The sequence below is a fragment of the Nicotiana tomentosiformis genome, chromosome 1 (genome assembly GCF_000390325.3).
Source record: "Nicotiana tomentosiformis chromosome 1, ASM39032v3, whole genome shotgun sequence".
Taxonomy (NCBI): domain Eukaryota; kingdom Viridiplantae; phylum Streptophyta; class Magnoliopsida; order Solanales; family Solanaceae; genus Nicotiana; species Nicotiana tomentosiformis.
Window position 1 is genome coordinate 33,874,802 of NC_090812.1, and position 18,477 is coordinate 33,893,278.

Sequence of the window (18,477 nt, forward strand, 5' to 3'; positions counted from 1 at the left end):
GTTGTTCTTCTTATAATGACTAGTAATAGTTGACCCGTGCTGGCCCAATAATGTAAGATTTTTCTTTCACTTAACATTTTGAGTTAAATAGTTAAATTGATTTAAATAAAATTATTGACTTTTATGATTTAATCTTGCCTTCAAGTATAATGTGCAAGCTGTGTGTTTCATGATACGTGATTTCGTGAGTTTTGCTTTTGTCTACTCGTCTATCATTAATCGTAATTTCTTTGTCGTCAAGTATTAAAAAATTTCAACATTAAGAAAACTATAAAAAAGAATTAGCAGCTGAAAAGATGCATAGCGCATTCTTACTTCTTTTTATGATTTTTTATTTGGAATTGATTTGTTTCTTTCGGCCACAACTTACTTTTATCCCGCTTTGAGCATATTTACAAGCTCGTTTGGTAATTGGAGGATACAATCCAAATAGTAGAACTTAACCATCCAGGATATCTCAAAATTGTTGAATATGCATTTCTTTATTTTATTTGCAAATGCATGGAAAAAATACTATTTTTAATGCAGTATTTAGAATGTAATCTCTGATAATTTTCTTGAAGTCTAATGTGACCTCTATCACATGCATGAACTTCTTTTTTTACTAAAAATAAAATATTGGATAACCCATTATTTGGTACAACGAATATTTTGGTATTCAAGAACAATATTATGTGCAACAATTATTGTTGTATCATAAAATCAATTAAGTTAATTCAAAATAAAATATAAGATTTTTTTTATCTTTGAACTATTACAGCTGACTCGTTACTTTATATTTAATTATTAAATTCATCTTTTTAAAATAAATTATTATTTCAAACAATGGTTATTATCTTTTAACTATAAGCTCCTTTAAAAGCACGTGTCTGTTCATTTTAAACACGGAAATAGATTAGTATTTTTTTGTGTGGATAGATTGTCTTTTATTGTGAGTTCACTGTATATATCAATACATATATAATTTGTTGTAAAATTCTTTCTTTTGCACTATCTATTTAAAGTGGAGTTATAGAAAAAGAGATTGCATGTCCACTTTGAAAAATAAAAGAAAAGGCTCGAATCCTTTAGCAGAGTACTCCTACAATTTTAAAAAGAAAAAAAATAAGAATATATTGATATGTGGAAAGGTAGAATTACGGATATTTTCTCTCTTTGGAGAAGAGTTCAGAGATAATTGTTAGGTGTTTCTCTCCGTTGCTTTTCGGGATATAAATTATGCTTAAACTTTGTAAAATTTTACCAAAGAACTTATTAAGAAATTGAGTGGAGAAATAGTATACATTTAAATCTTTAATTTCTCTTTTTAGTATAATGTTAATTTCATAAGTATTATTTATGTAAGCATAGAATTAGTAAAGTACAACGATGTTAATTACTTTAAAGCCAAAAAACAGGTGGCTAGAAAATAGAGGTCCGAAATATATAGAATATAACAAATAAAAAGTTAAAATAGTCACAGTAAAGCAAATGAAGAGCCAACTTGAACTGAAGACATTCAGTGGGGGGCCTACATGTCAGGGAGCAAAAGTGTCAAATACTGTAAATTAAGCGCGTGACAATAAAATTGAAGACAACCCACAACTTTGCCGGGCAGATATGTTGATCAACAAGGATTTTTCGTTCGTGTTAACAAATGTATGATGCTAGCACATTTGGAATTTACCGTCGCGTGTTAGATAAATTTATCTAAGAGTACTTTTTTCTGTTAAGTAAATTATTTACTGTAACTACTATGTTTCTTCCCTTCAATATTAACCTTAGGAAATATAAGATGCATTTTTAGCTCTCACTTATTTTGTTACAATGGTAGAGGAAAATTTAAAATCGCCAGTGAATTTGCACACGCTTTGCGGAATATTAAAAGACATCAGTGAACTTACGACATGATTTTTCTTTTTAATACTGGAATATTACGATTAAATGCAACCATATTACAACTTTAAAAAGTCATTTGTCAAATGTTGAATCTTGGATGAGTCACATAGCTGTAGTATTCCATTAAAGTTATGTATTGACTCATCCAAACAAAGCCGGTTAAGGTGAGCCCTGAAAAATAGTCTACCAAGATCATCATTTTCTTTTCATTTTTATTCCAAATTTAGTTTTAACACCTCTGACACTACTAAATTGTTTGGATCGATTCTCCATTGCAGGACAACTGTAGCTGTCAAATTGAATGAAAAACTTGTACCGAAAATTTTCTCAAAAATCTCAACCCAACAGTAAACGAACAAGAAACAATTTTTTTGTAATAATATCTTTTCTCTTGGGTTTGTATTGCACTCACACCTTTACAAAATAATTTTCTTCTCAAGAAATAAAAATGCGGCAAATTTTTTACATTACCCTTTATATATCATCACCTATAAACTCTTTTCCTAGTTGGTTGAGGTGATAATTTACTTAGGTTAAACTTCATGGAATAATTAAGGAAAAATTTACAATCCCATTATAAATGGGAAGATGCCGCAACGTCCTTAGGGCTTTCACGTAATGTCCTTATGGACTTTCTGTCAATCCAATTTCAATTGGAATTCATAACTCTTTATGAATATATCTCTTATATAAAATAATATTAATTATATATATCACATATATATTTCAATCAAGAGATATAATTTAATTTTTTATTCCAAATAGAAAAGTTCAATTTGTTCACAATATTAATTATATTCTCTGTGCTATCAAAGAATATAATAATATTTCATTTGGACTAATAACTTTATTTATTTGACTAATTATATTTTTTAATTCAATTGTCAAATAATAAGTTAATTAATCCTTAACAAAGATAAGAACACTCGTTAGTGTGCGACCTCATAGGTTCAATACTAAACCGGTAGTAAATTAATCATATCAATATACTAATCAAGGGTGGCATCTAGCAACACTCCTTAACGACCAAATAGAATGAAGTATACAATTTACTCTCAAGAACTAGTAGAAGAATAAAGTAATATTTTCTTTTGTCCTTATAGCTCTGAGTCACCCTAGGATATGGTTCAACTGTCAAATCCTTATAGGCGACCAACTTTGTGTGCATGTCAAATATAATCGACCATTGAATGACCTAAGAAACTCTTTTCTTCTTTTCATTCAATTGCCCCGGCCAAAGTCTTAGTTTGGTCGTTTATAATTCATGACAACATGGAACTTAAACTCATTACCAAGAGTTGACAGATTCCATCTTGATCAAACACTAATTCTATAAGTATTTAATTATACCCAATATCCTTTCAACTATCGTCCTAGGGCCATAGGTGTCTAGTATCAAAGCACAATAAATAACTTATCAATTACTATGACGATCGCAGGTCAAAGGAAATTCTTACATCACATTCTTCAAGAGAATATCCTATTGACAGTTTATGGTAATTCTAACCATTAGGAATTATTCAACGAGTCGGTTCAATGATCATATCTCTATATGCATCATCTATCTATGTGATTTAGTTAATGAGATCAACTAATCTTTATCCCATAAAGACAATCACATAAATATTGATTTAACCGGATTACTAATGTCCAAATTAATAATCCTATGATCAAGAACAAATTTAGATTAAATTATAAGAAACCTCACTCTCATTATCATGATCTCCATCACAATGCCAAGTCTCAAAATTTAATCAAAAACCTTATCAAATTAATCAAGCAATTAATAACAATGATAAAAGAATATCAAATGCCATATATATTTTATATCAAATAACGTTCACAAGAATATGTTCAAATCATCAAATATGAGACTGGATCTAGGGCATATCTAATATATCCTAACAATCTCACACTTGCACTAGAGTCAATCGGTCTTATACTTCATTCCCATTTTCACGTGTGCTTGTCAAACTCATTTGCACCAAGAGCTTTAGTAAATGGGTCTGCAACATTTTCCTTTCCATCAACCTTTTGAATCTTGACGTCTCCACGTTCAATGATCCCTCTTATCAAGTGATACCTTCGTAGAACGTGTTTGGATTTTTGGTATGATCTTGGTTCCTTTGCTTGAGCAATGGCTCCAGTGTTGTCATACAATAATGGAACTGCACCTTCTACTGAAGGAACCACACCAAGTTCAGTTAAGAACTTTTTCATCCATACAACTTCACTAGCTGCTATATATTCTGCTTCAGTCACTGAATCAACTATTGTAGCTTATTTGAAACTTTTTCAACTCACTGCACCACCATTTAAGGTGAATACATAACTAGAAATAGATTTTCTATCATCTCTATCTGAAGAGAAACTTGCATCAGTATAACCTTTAAGTTTCAACTCAGAATCTCCATAAATGAGGAATTGGTCTTTAGTCATTCTTAAGTACTTAAGAATGGTCTTCACCACCTTCCAATGTTCCTCACCAGGATTTGCCTGATATCGGCTAGTCACTCCAAGTGCATAAGCCACATCAGGACGTGTACATGTCATGGTATACATGATAGCTCCCACTTCACTAGCGTATGGGATCCTACTCATGCGTTCTCTCTCTTCAGATATTTTAGGACAATCCTCCCTACTAAGAGTAATTCCAGTATCTATCGGTAGATAGCCTCTTTTGGAATTATCCATGTTATACCTTTTCAAAATGGTATCAATGTACAAAGACTGGGAAAGTCCAAGCAGTTTCCTCGATCTATCTCTATAGATCATTATTCTTAATATATAAGCTGCTTCTTCCAAGTCTTTCATGGAGAACTGTTCAGATAGCCAAATCTTGGTACTTTGCAATGCCGGTATGTCATTCCCTATGAGCAATATATCATCAACATACAGTACTAAGAATATAATCGTGCTCCCACTAGCCTTTTTGTACACACAAGATTCTTCTTCACATCTAACAAAATTGAACTTTCCAATTGTCTTGTTAAAGTGAATACTCCAACTTCGAGAAGCTTGCTTTAGTCCATAAATGAATCTTTGTAGCTTGCAAATTTTATTTTGATCAGACGAAAATGTGAAACCTTCAGGTTGTGTCATGTACACATCCTCTTCTAACTCACCATTAAGGAAAGTTGTTTTCACATCCATTTGCCATATTTTATAATCATTGTATGCTGGTATAGCAAGCAAAATCTGAATTGATTTGAGCATTGCCACGGAAGATAAATCTGAAATTATAACCATCGTCATCCTTAACGCTGATGGCCATGTTATATTGGCACTGTTAATATTTTATTAAAAAGAAATGAATACCTATTTATAGTGTAGGAGTAGCCGAAATTGGTAAAGAAAATAACTTGGAAAGCAAGAAAAGACTTGGACCAGAAAATAGATGTCCGAACAATCGAAGGTAATAAATAAGTCCAAAACAAAATATAGTAAAGATCCTAAAAAAATAACACATCCTAAGAATAAAATAACACATTTTAGGTTTTGCGTGAATGCATTCAATTTTCGGTTTGGTGTTATATATCTCCTAATATTTTAGTTTCTTCTTTTTCTTTTCCTCTTTCCTTTTATATTTGTGATTTTCAAACTTATAACGCCTGAGACAAGTAGAGATTTGATTACATTATTCTAGGCTTTAAAAATTCCTTTCCTTTTATATTTGTGATGTTCAAACTTATAGTGCATGAGACGAGTAGACATTTGATTACATTATTATAGGCTTTATATATTACCTTGTAAAAGATCATGTATACATTATGCTTTGTTTTTCAAATCTAATAGATGTAAGATCCGAAAAGTTTTATAGTATGCCTCACACAATTGACATTCATTGTGTGATACCTCTTTTTATCTCACAAATTTGTGGATACATATACAAAATTATGATACAAAAAAGAGACCTCACACAACTAGTAGTGTCAGTTGCGTGAGGTACAAAATAAAAAAATTCTGTAAGATCCTAGCAAATTCAAAATTTACTCTCGGCGTGTTAGATAAATTATCTACTAACTCAGATACTCTCCTTCAGCTAAAAATAAGAAATATAAGATCCATTTTAGGTGTTTTTGATACAGAGATCCTCCTTTTGTTTACATTTGTATCCAAAAACTAGTAAAACATGCCCTAACACTAGCAAATTCCTTGAATCGCTACTCCATTGCAAGCCGATTAAAGCAGTTTAAATGAAGCTGGCATTTTTTTTACTGAAAATGTTGTAGGCTTGTGACTGAGAAGAGTGGATAGAAGGAACTTAAACAGCTAAAATACGAATTAATATGGGAGACACCTCACAACTTAGCAAAAAGATAAAAATCCTACAGCATTGCAATTGAACTTGTTTTATTATTATGACATAAATAAAAAAGCCGCTTCAAGATCACTTCCCTTTTTTTAAAAATTTTATTTCGCAGCAAATTGACCCCGCCAGTATTCAGGACAGCAATGGCGCTGCTCCATTTCGGAAAGGCACATCCATTGATTTCTAACTGAAATGCAACAAAGAAAAGAGGCTAACTATGTAACAGATCTAAAGCTGAGATCACAAAAAAAATTGCATTTTCCTCCAAGTTGGAATTCGGAGAGGCAGATTACCAGAAAACCAAACAATAAAGCATCCCACACTAAGTAATCGCACAGAGAGAAACTTGATATTAGACATCATGACTGGCATATTTTTCCTTCACCATTTCAGCTCGATGCATTCTTCCGTGCAGCATAAACACGGTAAGCTGCCAGTCCTACTACAGCTACAGCAGCTCCAACTGTTACAGCAACAGAGTCAGAATTGCATGTTGAACTTTGAAGGACAACAAAGCATCTAGACATATGATACATTAAAGAGAATTCTTAACTATAGAGCATCCTGTCTTGTATAAATGGCAGATTGAGCAAATCATCCTAGATGGGTGAAAATTAAGAAGATATGATATTTATTCTACTTGCACAAGGGGTCTGTCCATTTCAATGTGCTTGACAGCCTCGATGACTAAGGATCTTAGGTACAACCTACAGAGCAGCCAAATAAACGCCAACTAAATCGGAATCCCCCTCACACTTTGAGCACCACCCTTCGGGTACTTTTCTCCAGTTGGCCAGAGGATAATATCATAGCTGACACTACGAAGTCAAAAATGCGGAGAGAAGTTCAAACTGTAAGCTTGCTGGCGTCTAAACTCATGTAAGGACACATGAAAGCGGAAACAAACACCTACAGTTGGTTCTTTTATGCCAAATATTCCAAGAAAAAATTGTTTAATCTTGGAGAACCTAGGTGCTGATTTAGGTTAGACCTATGTCAGTCCTTAGTTAGCTCCTAAAGTGCAGCGGAAATGTGCAAGATACTTAACCATCTCTAGCTTTAATTTCAGCTCTATTAAAGCTAAAAGAAACCACTTTGTCATTAACCCTTAACTTTCAAGGATAAGGAAATATACATGTGAAACCCACAATAATGTTACTACCTGTTCGTTTCCCCAAATGATTGCAGCAAAAATTGCTTTAATTTAAGCTCCAAAAGAATTCATATTATACCTGATACAAACATGAGAGATCGATTGATGAGCCGATGATATTGCTTACGGCTTCTTCCTGCTTCTGTTTCAGGAATGCTCAAATGTGGATGCTCTGCTGCATTAACAATCCTTCGGAACAAATTACTGAAGTCTCCAAGCTTCGTGCTGATTGGTATGGGAGCTTCAATCCCTAAATCCTGGCTAACCTGTTAAAAAATGGATATACTCAATCACGTGCACCAGTACTAGCTGAGCATCACTCCTCAAGACAATTGTTATGATGAGGTGCAGCAATTTAGTAAGTTAACTTCGTGCAGGTGTAAGGCATTTCACTAAAATTGCTGGACAAACTAAGCACATGCAAGCTCCACTACAGCAATAATTTGAATCTGAATGTGAAATTACTAATTGACCTATATATATATATATATAAAACTCAATTTCGGATGGTATATAGGATAGGTACCCTTGTTGAATCTTGAATTTCGGTCAAATAAGGATCCAGATCATCCTTAGCAGCTACAATGAGACAGGGCACCTCATGCCCAGTGGCCTCTCCATGGCTAGCAACATCCACCAGTAAATCTGCTGCTCTCTTCCAGGAAGCTTCGCATGAACTGAACACAAAAGGTACTACAATGAGCTATTTAGCAAATGTAAAAGTGAAAACCAGGAGGTATGAAAAACAGAATATGTGGCAGAATAATAATGGAACAAAGGGAAGAGCTACTCTTCCCTCTCATTCATCCTTCAGCAACATAGGCTTCATGTATAGTTTAAGCACTTAACTACGAAGAAGACGAACTAGAAAAAATAGAACATTGAAGAACAAAAGAATAAAGAATAAAAAGGAGGAAGAATCAAAGAGAACTTCATAAACACCAGGCATGAGCTATCATTAATATTTCAGCTACGTCTGACCTCTTTCCCTTCTTGCCTTCTGACATGTCCATTACTAAACATTTAGACGGTCTCATACCACTTAACAGATCGCTTAGATGTCCTCGGAAAGGTAGTAATAACTAGGTCTGCCACCAACTAAATATACTACTACCACCAATCTTCTGGACAAAAATAGCTCGTGAATCCATATCCAAAACTGCAAAAGTTTAATTTGCATATCTTTGTATTGTTCTGCTCTCCTTTCCTTTAGATTTTTTTTTTTTTGGGGGAGGTGGTTTCCCTTTTTGTTTTGTAGGGCAGAACTACTCCTGAATCCAATTTCAATCTATAGAAGTCAATCTTGTACAGCTTGCATAATCTTCGTGCTACAGTTATAAAATATTACCTTCTCAGGAAAAGAAATTCAAATCTATTGAGTTCTAACGCAACTGAAGGTGCCAAACAGAAATCAATAGAATAACCAGTCATGCATAAAAGTGTCAAAGTTAAGAACAAAATAAACAGGATGCTTTGTGTTCAGAGGACTGGGGAGGAAGGGAGAAATTTCAGAAGCACAAACTTAAACCACTTGATTCGATTCAGCAAAGATGGTTTAACATCACCTATCATGGACAAATAACGCTATATCACAATCTGCTAAAGCATCCTTGCTAGATAAAAGCTTTTTCACTCCATCTTCTGGTATCTCCCGTAGCACAAGAGTTTTTTTAGTCCCCTGCCAATGTACAGAGCAAATGTTCTTATGCTAATTACAGATTTAGGCAATAGATTAGATGCAAAAGAGAAGAGGAAATCCAACATACAACCAAACATGGTAAAGAAACTTGGTTGGAAAGTATAAAAACTATAACAAATGGAGATATTCATCTATAGTTACAACCATTATCTTAATTTTATTCAAAGTTTCTTTCTTACAAGGGGAAAGATTGTTGTAATCATGTATAAAAGGGGAGGATAAGGTTGAGTTCTTTTTTCATTATTAAACCATTTGATTAACTCCTCCCAATTAGTGAAATTCTTCTTTTATTAGGTGATCAAGCCACCCTTTTATTCCTCGGAATGAGTAGGCTTTCGTCCAATAAGGATCCAGAACTTGACACGCCCACAGGAGCCGTATCACTCTACCAAGATCAGTTTCAGCACTCATGACAGCACTAAAAGAAAGGATAGGTCAAACTCCTAGTGAGCTCCTTCAATTAAAACGGAAGTGAATCTGTGCCTCCCCGCATCTCCCAGAGGGCCCCCAACTCAATAATATTTGGCCTCATACAAATTTACTTTGTGACTTCATTGTCCTTTTCCTCTACAACCAGTTTTTGTCTGTTTACCAGTTTTTTCCTCTACAAACTCCTAGTGAGCTCCTTCAATTAAAACGGAAGTGAACCTCCCCGCGTCTCCCAGAGGGCCCCCAACTCAATAATATTTGGCCTCATACAAATTTACTTTGTGACTTCATTGTCCTTTTCCTCTACAACCAGTTTTTGTCTGTTTACCTGTGTGTTATCTCAATCATAAGAACGCATATTCTTGCAACAATTATAACTTATTTTTGGCTTCTCACAGACTGCAAGGTGGATTGCATCACAGAGAAAGGTGTTGCACATCCTGAATCTTGGTGAATATTTCTGCTACTTTCTTGGTACCTTTTCTATTAATAATATAACACTTGCTATCCCACCATAAATAAGTAAATAAAAACTGGTAACATCTTTAGATCAAATCATTGAGGCCTCTCACCCTTGCAATAGCCTTTAGCAAATTGCCCTGCAACAGCAAGAGCCTTACAGATTTACACGAGGTATGACTCATAGTTCTAAAAACTTCATGCTCCAAGAATCAGTAAAGCACTAAAGCTAAGAATTTCTTACATCAAATATATATATGAATGACCATCTCTTAGACACTTTTTTTTATAAGGCCTTTTTTTTTTTTTCAAAACAAGAACTTGAAAACTTAACTTCAAACAAGTCTGTAATATATAGTCTACTAATGAACTTAATAGAGAAGGTAAAACAAACATTCTGGATACGAATCATCACTGATATGCCTACTTCTAAGTCGCTCATTCTTCTTCGGCAATTCTGCCCTTCTCACTGACAGAGATACCGTCAACAAACGTTCGGATATCCTTGTTCTTCACATGGCATTTTTGATTGATGAGGGCAGCAAAGCATGAGACAAGCTCAATGTCATTTCCATCCAATACCAGCTCATCCTTAACCTTCTCAGATCGAACAACTGTTACCCCATCAAGCATGTCCACTTTCCTAACCCTCTTCTCGCCAAGGAAGTTCCATCTCTTAGACACTTCATTACTTATGGGCAACTCATCATTAACAGATGGAAAAACTAAAGTTCTCACCATGCGTCATTAGACTTCTCATTCTTTTAGCTTTCCATACTTACCCATGCACATAATTAGAACCAATAGAACAATAATCACGAGATGCAACATTATGTTGTACAACCATGTTCCTTTCATCGGATTAACCATAAAGAACATTATCCAACAAAAGTACCACGACAGTATGCACCAGATGTCTTGAATATAGATAAATGTAAAATCAAAGTTCTTCATTCCTAACCTTTTTGCCTGTAATTCAGTCTTTTCTTTTTTTGATGCTAGTAGTATTCTTGTATTTCTTATTTTTAAATCTTCGTTATTACACATAGTGTCTTTGTTTTTTCGTGTGGTTGTTATTATTGGTTGCTTCCTGTTTAGTGTTTCTTAAGCCGAAGGTCTATCGAAAACAGCCTCTCTACCTTCACAAGGTGGGGGTAAGGTCTTTGTACACACTACCCTCCCCAGACACCACTTGTGGAATTACACTGTAATTCAGTCTTTTTCCACTTGTTTTAATAAGTAAATGATACAAATCAGTAACTTCATCTTTCAAGAAACCAAAATGATAAGATCTCTTACCCCGAGATCAACAATATTTACTCCATATTGATCAGCAGTAGTTGATTCGTACTCTTCTGGGAATGGCCTGCATTACAGATTACAGAAATAACAAGGATAAAATCAGATAAGAACTCAGAAAATGGGCCATCAAGTCAAAATCTTTCTCATTCAAATTTCAGGAAACCAACTTGATGAGCAAGAGCTTCAGAAGAGAAACCTTCCAATAAACGAATTAAGAATGGCTGATTTTCCAGCCTCTTTTGGCCCAAAAACAAAACACTGATAGACATTTCTATCTGATTGCTGCTTCTTGCGATCTAACCGTCTTCTTCGAGTTATACGAATAGCAGATGAAGGCTCACCAGCATATCCAATGTATATAAGATTCTCCACACTATAAATGGGATCAAGAAGTGTCATCAGTGCCCACTGCATCCACAGGATAGAAAGAATCATCAGAACAATAGCATTCGAAAAAATATATATAATTATAGACAACACTCTAAAGAGTTAAAATCGCATAGGGCAGCTTAAAAATTAAAAATCTGATGCCTAGCATAACAATAAAGACGTAGTAACATGGCAGGTTTAGAAACTGGCATGCTCAACAATTTTTACAGGCTCCTATATTGGCATTATGAATGTTACACCATTATGCAGACAAATCAATCACTCCAAACTACATCCCAATCCCAAAATACTTAGGGTTGGCTATATAAATTCTCTATACCTTCAGCTTTATTTGAGTTCAGTATTTAGAGTTCCATCACAATTATTTTTATACTCATCATTAACCAACCGCGACCCACTCTTTTCTACAGACTTGTGACCGATTATGCATAGCTCCCATTTGTAATGCAGGTAAACATTAAGCCAGCTTAAATCGGCCTATAAGGAAGCACTGCATGTTGCAACTTAGACGCGCAAATGATCAAACAATGAGCAGCATGAAGATCCGCAGAAATGACACCCCTAACCATGTTTCAACTCCCCACAAGCCACAAGAATTAACATTTAGTATGCCATATTGTCATCTTTTGACATAGATAGAATATGAAAATGTGCAAGCTGACAAAAATACTCCAGTAATATGCACCTCCGAAAGAAACCCATCAAGAGAGAGTCCTCCCAAGGCATCCTTCTCTGCAGCATCCTTGTATGGAGCTTCAGACCAGGGGCTGAATTACAAAGTCCATGAATTCACAACCAAGAGTCAGTATGATATAAACGTAAATGGATTCAAAACCAGCTTATCACCTTTTTACTCCTAACCATACATTTATAAGAGTGTACAACCAAGAGAATGCCGTGAATAGAATTGTTTTTCATGATTGGTGAAACATGCGCATAGGCTATTAAGCATTTATTTCCTTCACTAAACTTCTTTTTTAATAAGGTTATGGACTATAACTTCGTAACAGTTCAAATCTTGCTCAACTAATATTTTTGGCGGGCCTTAACAGGCACTTTTTCTCTCTTTAAACAGAAGCCACAGATACATCGCCTACTCATTATGCTTACCAACATAAGAGCCTATATTGAAATCAAATTATTGATCCTCATCTACCATAATTCAAAAAGAATATAACAAAGTATATGATATTAAGAAAGCAATATTACTTCTCAGGTGCAGTGGAAAACAAGTCATCTAGCTCGTTCGATCGAAGTGCCTCATCCTGATTAAGATCAAAAACAAAGTGGTTAAAGTTGTGATATGACATCATACATCATCAGTGGGAAATTTCATAAAACCAAATTGACGCTCTAAACAACCAGAATCAACAAAGAGAATAACCAAAATAAATAAATAAATAACTGAACAAATAGCTGACCAAGTACCTAAAATCATTTCCATAAATTAAAAGCAAAACTATTGAAATCAAATAAACTATTTAACAAATAATTGCAAGATCTTATATGTCCTACTTCACAATAAGAGTCTACGTCTTGGCGTTGCAGCCCAAGCGAGACAGTCCAAAGGACAACATTGTAGCAGGGGCAACCTATAAGAGCTTATAAAGGAAACAATAGAACATGTAATGACCATTAACTGTAGTACCTTCGATCAAATCCATCTCCCCCAATCCAAGCAACCAAACCTCACTCCACATCCAACAATAACAGTGTATCTGGTATGATGTACAATTAAAAGAACGTTTTCTTGCTGAAATGTTTGGTTGCCTAATATCAATATGCTGCTCAAGAAAACAAAAATAACTTTCCTTGACTACTATCTCAACTCTTGATCCACATCATTTGCTATAGCCACCACGTAAATACTGTTAACCTTTTTAACACTCAAAATTATCATTAAAAACTACCACGACCCATTGCCCAACTTTTATTATTTCAGTTACATAATTCATGTCCAACCAGCCAGGATTAATTGTGAAATTAGTTCACCAATATTTTCCACAGAAAACATTGTATACCACACCAAACACCCTATGAAAAAAGAAACTTTGAATCTATATAGGGCGAGTAGTGCCAACAGTCTCTGAAATGAACTTGTGCAGCATAACTTCAAGAATTTTAGAGAGAGAGAATGTGCATACACTATCAATGTCGAACGTATGGAAGATTCTTCTGAGGAAGTCCAATGCTTCATTGGTCAGCTCAACACTCTATAAGAAGGAAAAGTGAAGACTAGCAGTTAATAAGTAGAAAGATGAATCTTTGAAATTTGAAGCTGAGGGAACATCACAGAAATTAGGAGCAAAGGGAACAACAGATCAACAGCTAGTACAATATATCTAAGAGAAGAGGAAGGATGAAAAGTGGGCACAGAATATAAAAAGAATCTTGCAAATTTAGTATGATATGTTTCAAAAAGAATGGAGTTAAAAATCTCTTCATGGGAGAATTAGATACTAAATGGGAGAAACATGCATGTCATAGTTATTGAATTAATCTGCTCTTCATGCATACTTTTCTTAAAGCGCACTGTATGCTACCAAATACTTGAAGTAGTAAATGCAATACTTGAATAATTTGCATAGCAAGCTTGAACACCGAATAGAAACAGAAACTAAAATTACTTGGTTATCCCTGAAAAAATTTTCAAATGAACAAAACAAGAAAAAGGTCAAGGCATAATCTGACAGTGCACATCTACAGAAAGCAAGTATAGGTCAAGATCTAAATGGAAACGATAACTAAACCTATTGGAAGGATAGTGTTTGACATCCTTGTTTGGTAAGAAGACAAATGAAAAATGGAGAAAAAGAAATAGATCCTTCTCAAAAAAGAAAAACACAGGAAATTCCAACTTCAGGTCCAGTCAGGTGACAACAAACTTGCCTGGTCAGGTTGTCTCTTGATGGGAGTAGGAAGCTGATCCTCACTAAGCCTGATCTCGTTGTTGTAGCCAAATTTCCGCAGGACAGTCCATGTTGTCTCCAGACGCCCTTTTTCAATAAACAGTGCATGAAGAAACAGGAAACCTGTCAATGTAAGACCCCGTTCATTGACACCATCAGGTAATTTATCTTGCACAACTCTCTTAACACCGACTATCTCAGAAGGCTGCAATGGAGCATTGAAGCATTTGACCTACACCATCATTGAATCATCTCAGAAACACAGACTACCAAAAGGAACAAGCATAATCAATAATTAGTCCTCCATAAAGTAGTTTCATCTTTGCCAATACTAGTCAATGGTTAAATCGACTTGCTAGAAAAAGTTAGGCTAGATTTAAGTATATGACCTGAAAATCATTTAACTCTGCATCACTTAGGGCACCATCTCTATCAAGATCACAAAGAATAAATATCCGCTTCAAAGCCCTAACGCATCGTGGCTTTAAAGTTTGGGCCTCCTGATCAAATAGTGGAGCTGTTGGATGAAGCACAGCTTTTTGGGCATAGTAGAAAACCTCGGGAATCTACAAGCATAGCATTAATCAGCAAACAAGAAAAATGATTAGAAAAGTTTTTGTAGTCATCCTAGCTTGACAGGGTCAACTATAAAGTGATGGTGCAAAGATCAAAGGTATTATGACTCACCTGGATATGTCTGTATGCTGAACATTCAATACAGGTTTCAATCTCCCGAAATTGTTGCATAATTGGTGACATCACCTGCTCCAAACTGACTGGAATCTGTTCGTCCCTTTTATCAAGCATGCAACCCACGACAATGACAGGAACCCGAACCTGCTCAAAGTTGTGGTCCACGACACATTAGTAATAAATTCGTCACAGATAAAAGCAGTTCTAGAGCAATTCATTTTTTTCTCCCCACTATCACTCCCAAGAATACGTTTTGCAACTCTCTTGAAAATTTACAAGACAAATTTACTCAAGAGACACATGGTCTTGGCACAAACCTCCAATCTGCGGAGTTCAGGAAGCCAGAAAGTACTCAGACGATCAAGAGTCGCAGGCTTATCACAAGCGTAAGTCAGTACAACTGCATCAGCTCTCTTCAGCTCTTCCACAAGTTTACCTCTATTTTCAGGACTGTTTAAAAAATATTAAAATCAGAACAGAACCAAGATACTTCATAGCTACTGTTAGAGGAACCAAAAGTATCCCAGACATACAACAATATGTACCCGACATTGTGTATCACAATAACCTCAGGCAAACAGAAGCCATTTCATCTCCATGCACAAAACTTCTATAAGCAAAGATTTGAAAGCAGGTATAATATAAGAAAACCAGATAAATAAAGGGCCGGTTATATGAAAGGAAGAAGACATTTTTGATCTTTCCGAACAGAGATTTCTGGAACACAGGGAGATACTTACCCATGAAAGGATAATTTTTCTTTTATGAATTACAATTTGTATTAATAACAAAGACATCCAGAAGATGCATGAAATTACAAAAAAGTAGAAGATATCAGCTCCCTTACTAAAGGATAAATACGATAAAAGAAAACATCAATGTAACAGAAGTATTGACACAATCTATATGCAGGTTAACAAGTAGAAAATGTACAATGACTAGCCACAATAAAGAGGTGGAGGAAGGAATCCAATGAGCACCTTGAGGACGTATCAATAATAGTTACAGGTACTCGATCGGGGTAGATATCGTCAGGTAGCCTAGTCGGAGGCAACACTGGAGGAACATTGGACGGATAAGAATCAGTGGCAGCCGTCAAGATCAAACTAGACTTTCCAGTCTTGGCATCACCAGCAACCACTATCCGAACACCAGGTGCATTACCCTTTCCAGCAGCTGAACCACCTCCTGCCATTCACTCACTTCTCTTTCTCTCCCTCTACACACCACAAATACACAAATAATCAATATCCCCAACAGAGTTAGAGCACAATAATTGCACAAACAATATAGAGTATCAAGATTTTGCTAGATTTGAAAGATAAAACCCTAAACCCAATGAAAAGATCAGTCACATGTATGTAAATACAACTACTTGAAAACCAAAAATCCTAACTTGGCCATCAAGAACATAATATATGCAAAACAAATTAGAGATATCAAGATTGCTATAGGTTTCATACCTATAAATACTTGGGATTCAAAATCCCATATATATAGAAACTGCTATCGATTTCAAATGCTAAAACTGTAAAAACCCACTAAAGAATTTGTCACGTATATATATTTGGGTAATGGAAAATTTACCTTTCAGTGTAAGATTGGGGAATTTTGGAAGGGCCCAAGGGATGTTAAAATAGGCCGCTGAAATGGAGGTGGAGGTAGCTTGGAGAAAAAGATTTTTCAGAAGAGTTTGAAGAGGTTTAGGGATAATTTTTGTATAAAAGGGTTTTTGTGTGGGAATGAAAGCTCAAGGGTTTGCGAAATGTTTATCGTAAATGTTTTTCTTTTTAGCAGAAACGTTCCAACCTGGGCGGCGTCATTAGGTCCAAATACCTGTTGGCTGTCCCTTGGGACATATTATCGGTACGCTAACCTTGGATAATGACTAAAAATCGCTGTTTTTCTTCTTTTACTTTTACGATTTATAGTAATCCATTAAAATTGAGTGCATTTACTCTTTAATTTTACTTTAAAAATTAAACTCCTCGAAATACTCATTTATCAGATGCACCTAAATTATGCCCTAATAAATTCATCATCGTAAAAATCTTCAAATTAACTTTTTTATTGGTTCATTAGCTCATAAAGCCCAAATCAAGAGATATTTTTTACACTTTTATGAGAGCCAAATACTATATATGTAAGAAAATAATAACTATTGAATAATTTAAATACATAAATAAACTAAAAGAAATAGTAACACAAAAAAAATCATATTTGAGAAAAAATAAGATTATTATTTCAAGAACTCTCTTTCGTTGATAAATTTTTATTTTTATATTTTAAAGAAACGAATAGTAATTTATCAATAAGGTGTAAATTACTTACTGAAAGCTGGACTCAATCTGTATTATTTACTAGTACTAGAATTCAAATAATAATAAATAATACTATTATTTGTTGTTATTTGACTTGTTTGAATACATTAGATCTATCACATTTATTTTCCTCATCCTCGATATCATCTATAGTTATTTTTCTAATTCGGGTCATCTAGTCATCTTAGGGGGAAGTATCATGAATACCTATAAAAACTAAGGTTGTCAGATAAGAGGGTACTAGATCCTTAACAGCTTGTTTGGATGGTTGTTACCTATTGTATTGTATTGTTGCTTTAAATACGATATTTGTTTTTATTGTTACTTAAATTTTATTGTATCGTATCGTTAAATCCGTCGTTACGTAACGACGAAATGTGCCACTTTATGTAACGACCGATTTGGTGTGGTCGCGTCGTTACTTTATCTTTTTCTCTCAATTTCACCCTTCATTATTATTAAATAATTTTATTTTATCATTTACCCTACATTTTTATATACCGTATCATAATTTTTTTTATAATATTGTAAATTTATTCTTCATATTGTTGGTGTGTGATATCATAAAACGACGACAAACGACACAATCTATTCAAACATTGTATTCATCAAACAATACAGTACAATACAATACAATACAATATAATACAATACGATACGATACATTATGAAATGGTATGTAACAACTATCCAAACAAGTTGTAAGGGTTAAAAGTACGCGGAGGGTAAGGGTAAGAGGAGGGTTCCTTAAGGATACTTTTCTTGAGAGTATTTTAAGGGTATAGGTTAAGGGTATTTTTTTTGTTACCCTACCAGTACCCCTATCGGTCCTAATGGTGTGATACTTAAGGTTGCAGTACTGGTACTTATGGGTAATTTTAAATTAAAAATATATATTTAAGTAGAAATAAATTTTAATGGATGAAAAAATT

At 34.4% G+C, this 18,477-nt stretch overlaps 1 protein-coding gene across 3 annotated transcripts; it reads right to left on the reverse strand.

The window, feature by feature from the left end:
* Positions 1-6,287: 6,287 nt before the first annotated feature.
* LOC104116530 (mitochondrial Rho GTPase 1) lies at positions 6,288-16,972 on the reverse strand. 3 transcript variants are annotated; one of them, XR_690859.4, is made up of 16 exons: positions 16,812-16,951; positions 16,205-16,443; positions 15,542-15,674; positions 15,219-15,368; positions 14,921-15,097; positions 14,512-14,763; positions 13,767-13,835; positions 12,832-12,887; positions 12,308-12,389; positions 11,429-11,640; positions 11,230-11,296; positions 8,909-9,021; positions 7,870-8,020; positions 7,423-7,609; positions 6,484-6,653; positions 6,288-6,377 (listed from the first exon to the last, which is right to left on the reverse strand). XR_690859.4 is itself a non-coding variant. In XM_009627406.4 (15 exons), the coding sequence occupies exons 2-15, from the start codon at positions 16,417-16,419 to the stop codon at positions 6,580-6,582; spliced, it is 1,938 nt and encodes a 645-aa protein (XP_009625701.1). In that variant the 5' UTR covers positions 16,420-16,443; positions 16,812-16,972; the 3' UTR covers positions 6,288-6,579. The 3 variants fall into 3 exon arrangements, 2 of the variants coding, with proteins under 2 accessions (XP_009625701.1, XP_009625702.1); XM_009627406.4 differs by having other exon boundaries at positions 6,288-6,653; positions 16,812-16,972; XM_009627407.4 differs by having other exon boundaries at positions 6,288-6,653; positions 16,688-16,818.
* Between the last annotated feature and the right edge of the window lie 1,505 nt (positions 16,973-18,477).

Coding starts and splice junctions, on each gene's coding strand:
- LOC104116530 (XM_009627406.4), bottom strand. CDS start 16,419: ATGGCAGGAGGTGGTTCAGCTGCTGGAAAGGGTAATGCACCTGGTGTT. Junction 15,098..15,218: donor CAGCATACAGACATATCCAG/GTGAGTCATAAT, acceptor CTATGCTTGTAG/ATTCCCGAGGTTTTCTACTA. Junction 6,654..7,422: donor ATCTCTCATGTTTGTATCAG/GTATAATATGAA, acceptor TTGCTGTAACAG/TTGGAGCTGCTGTAGCTGTA.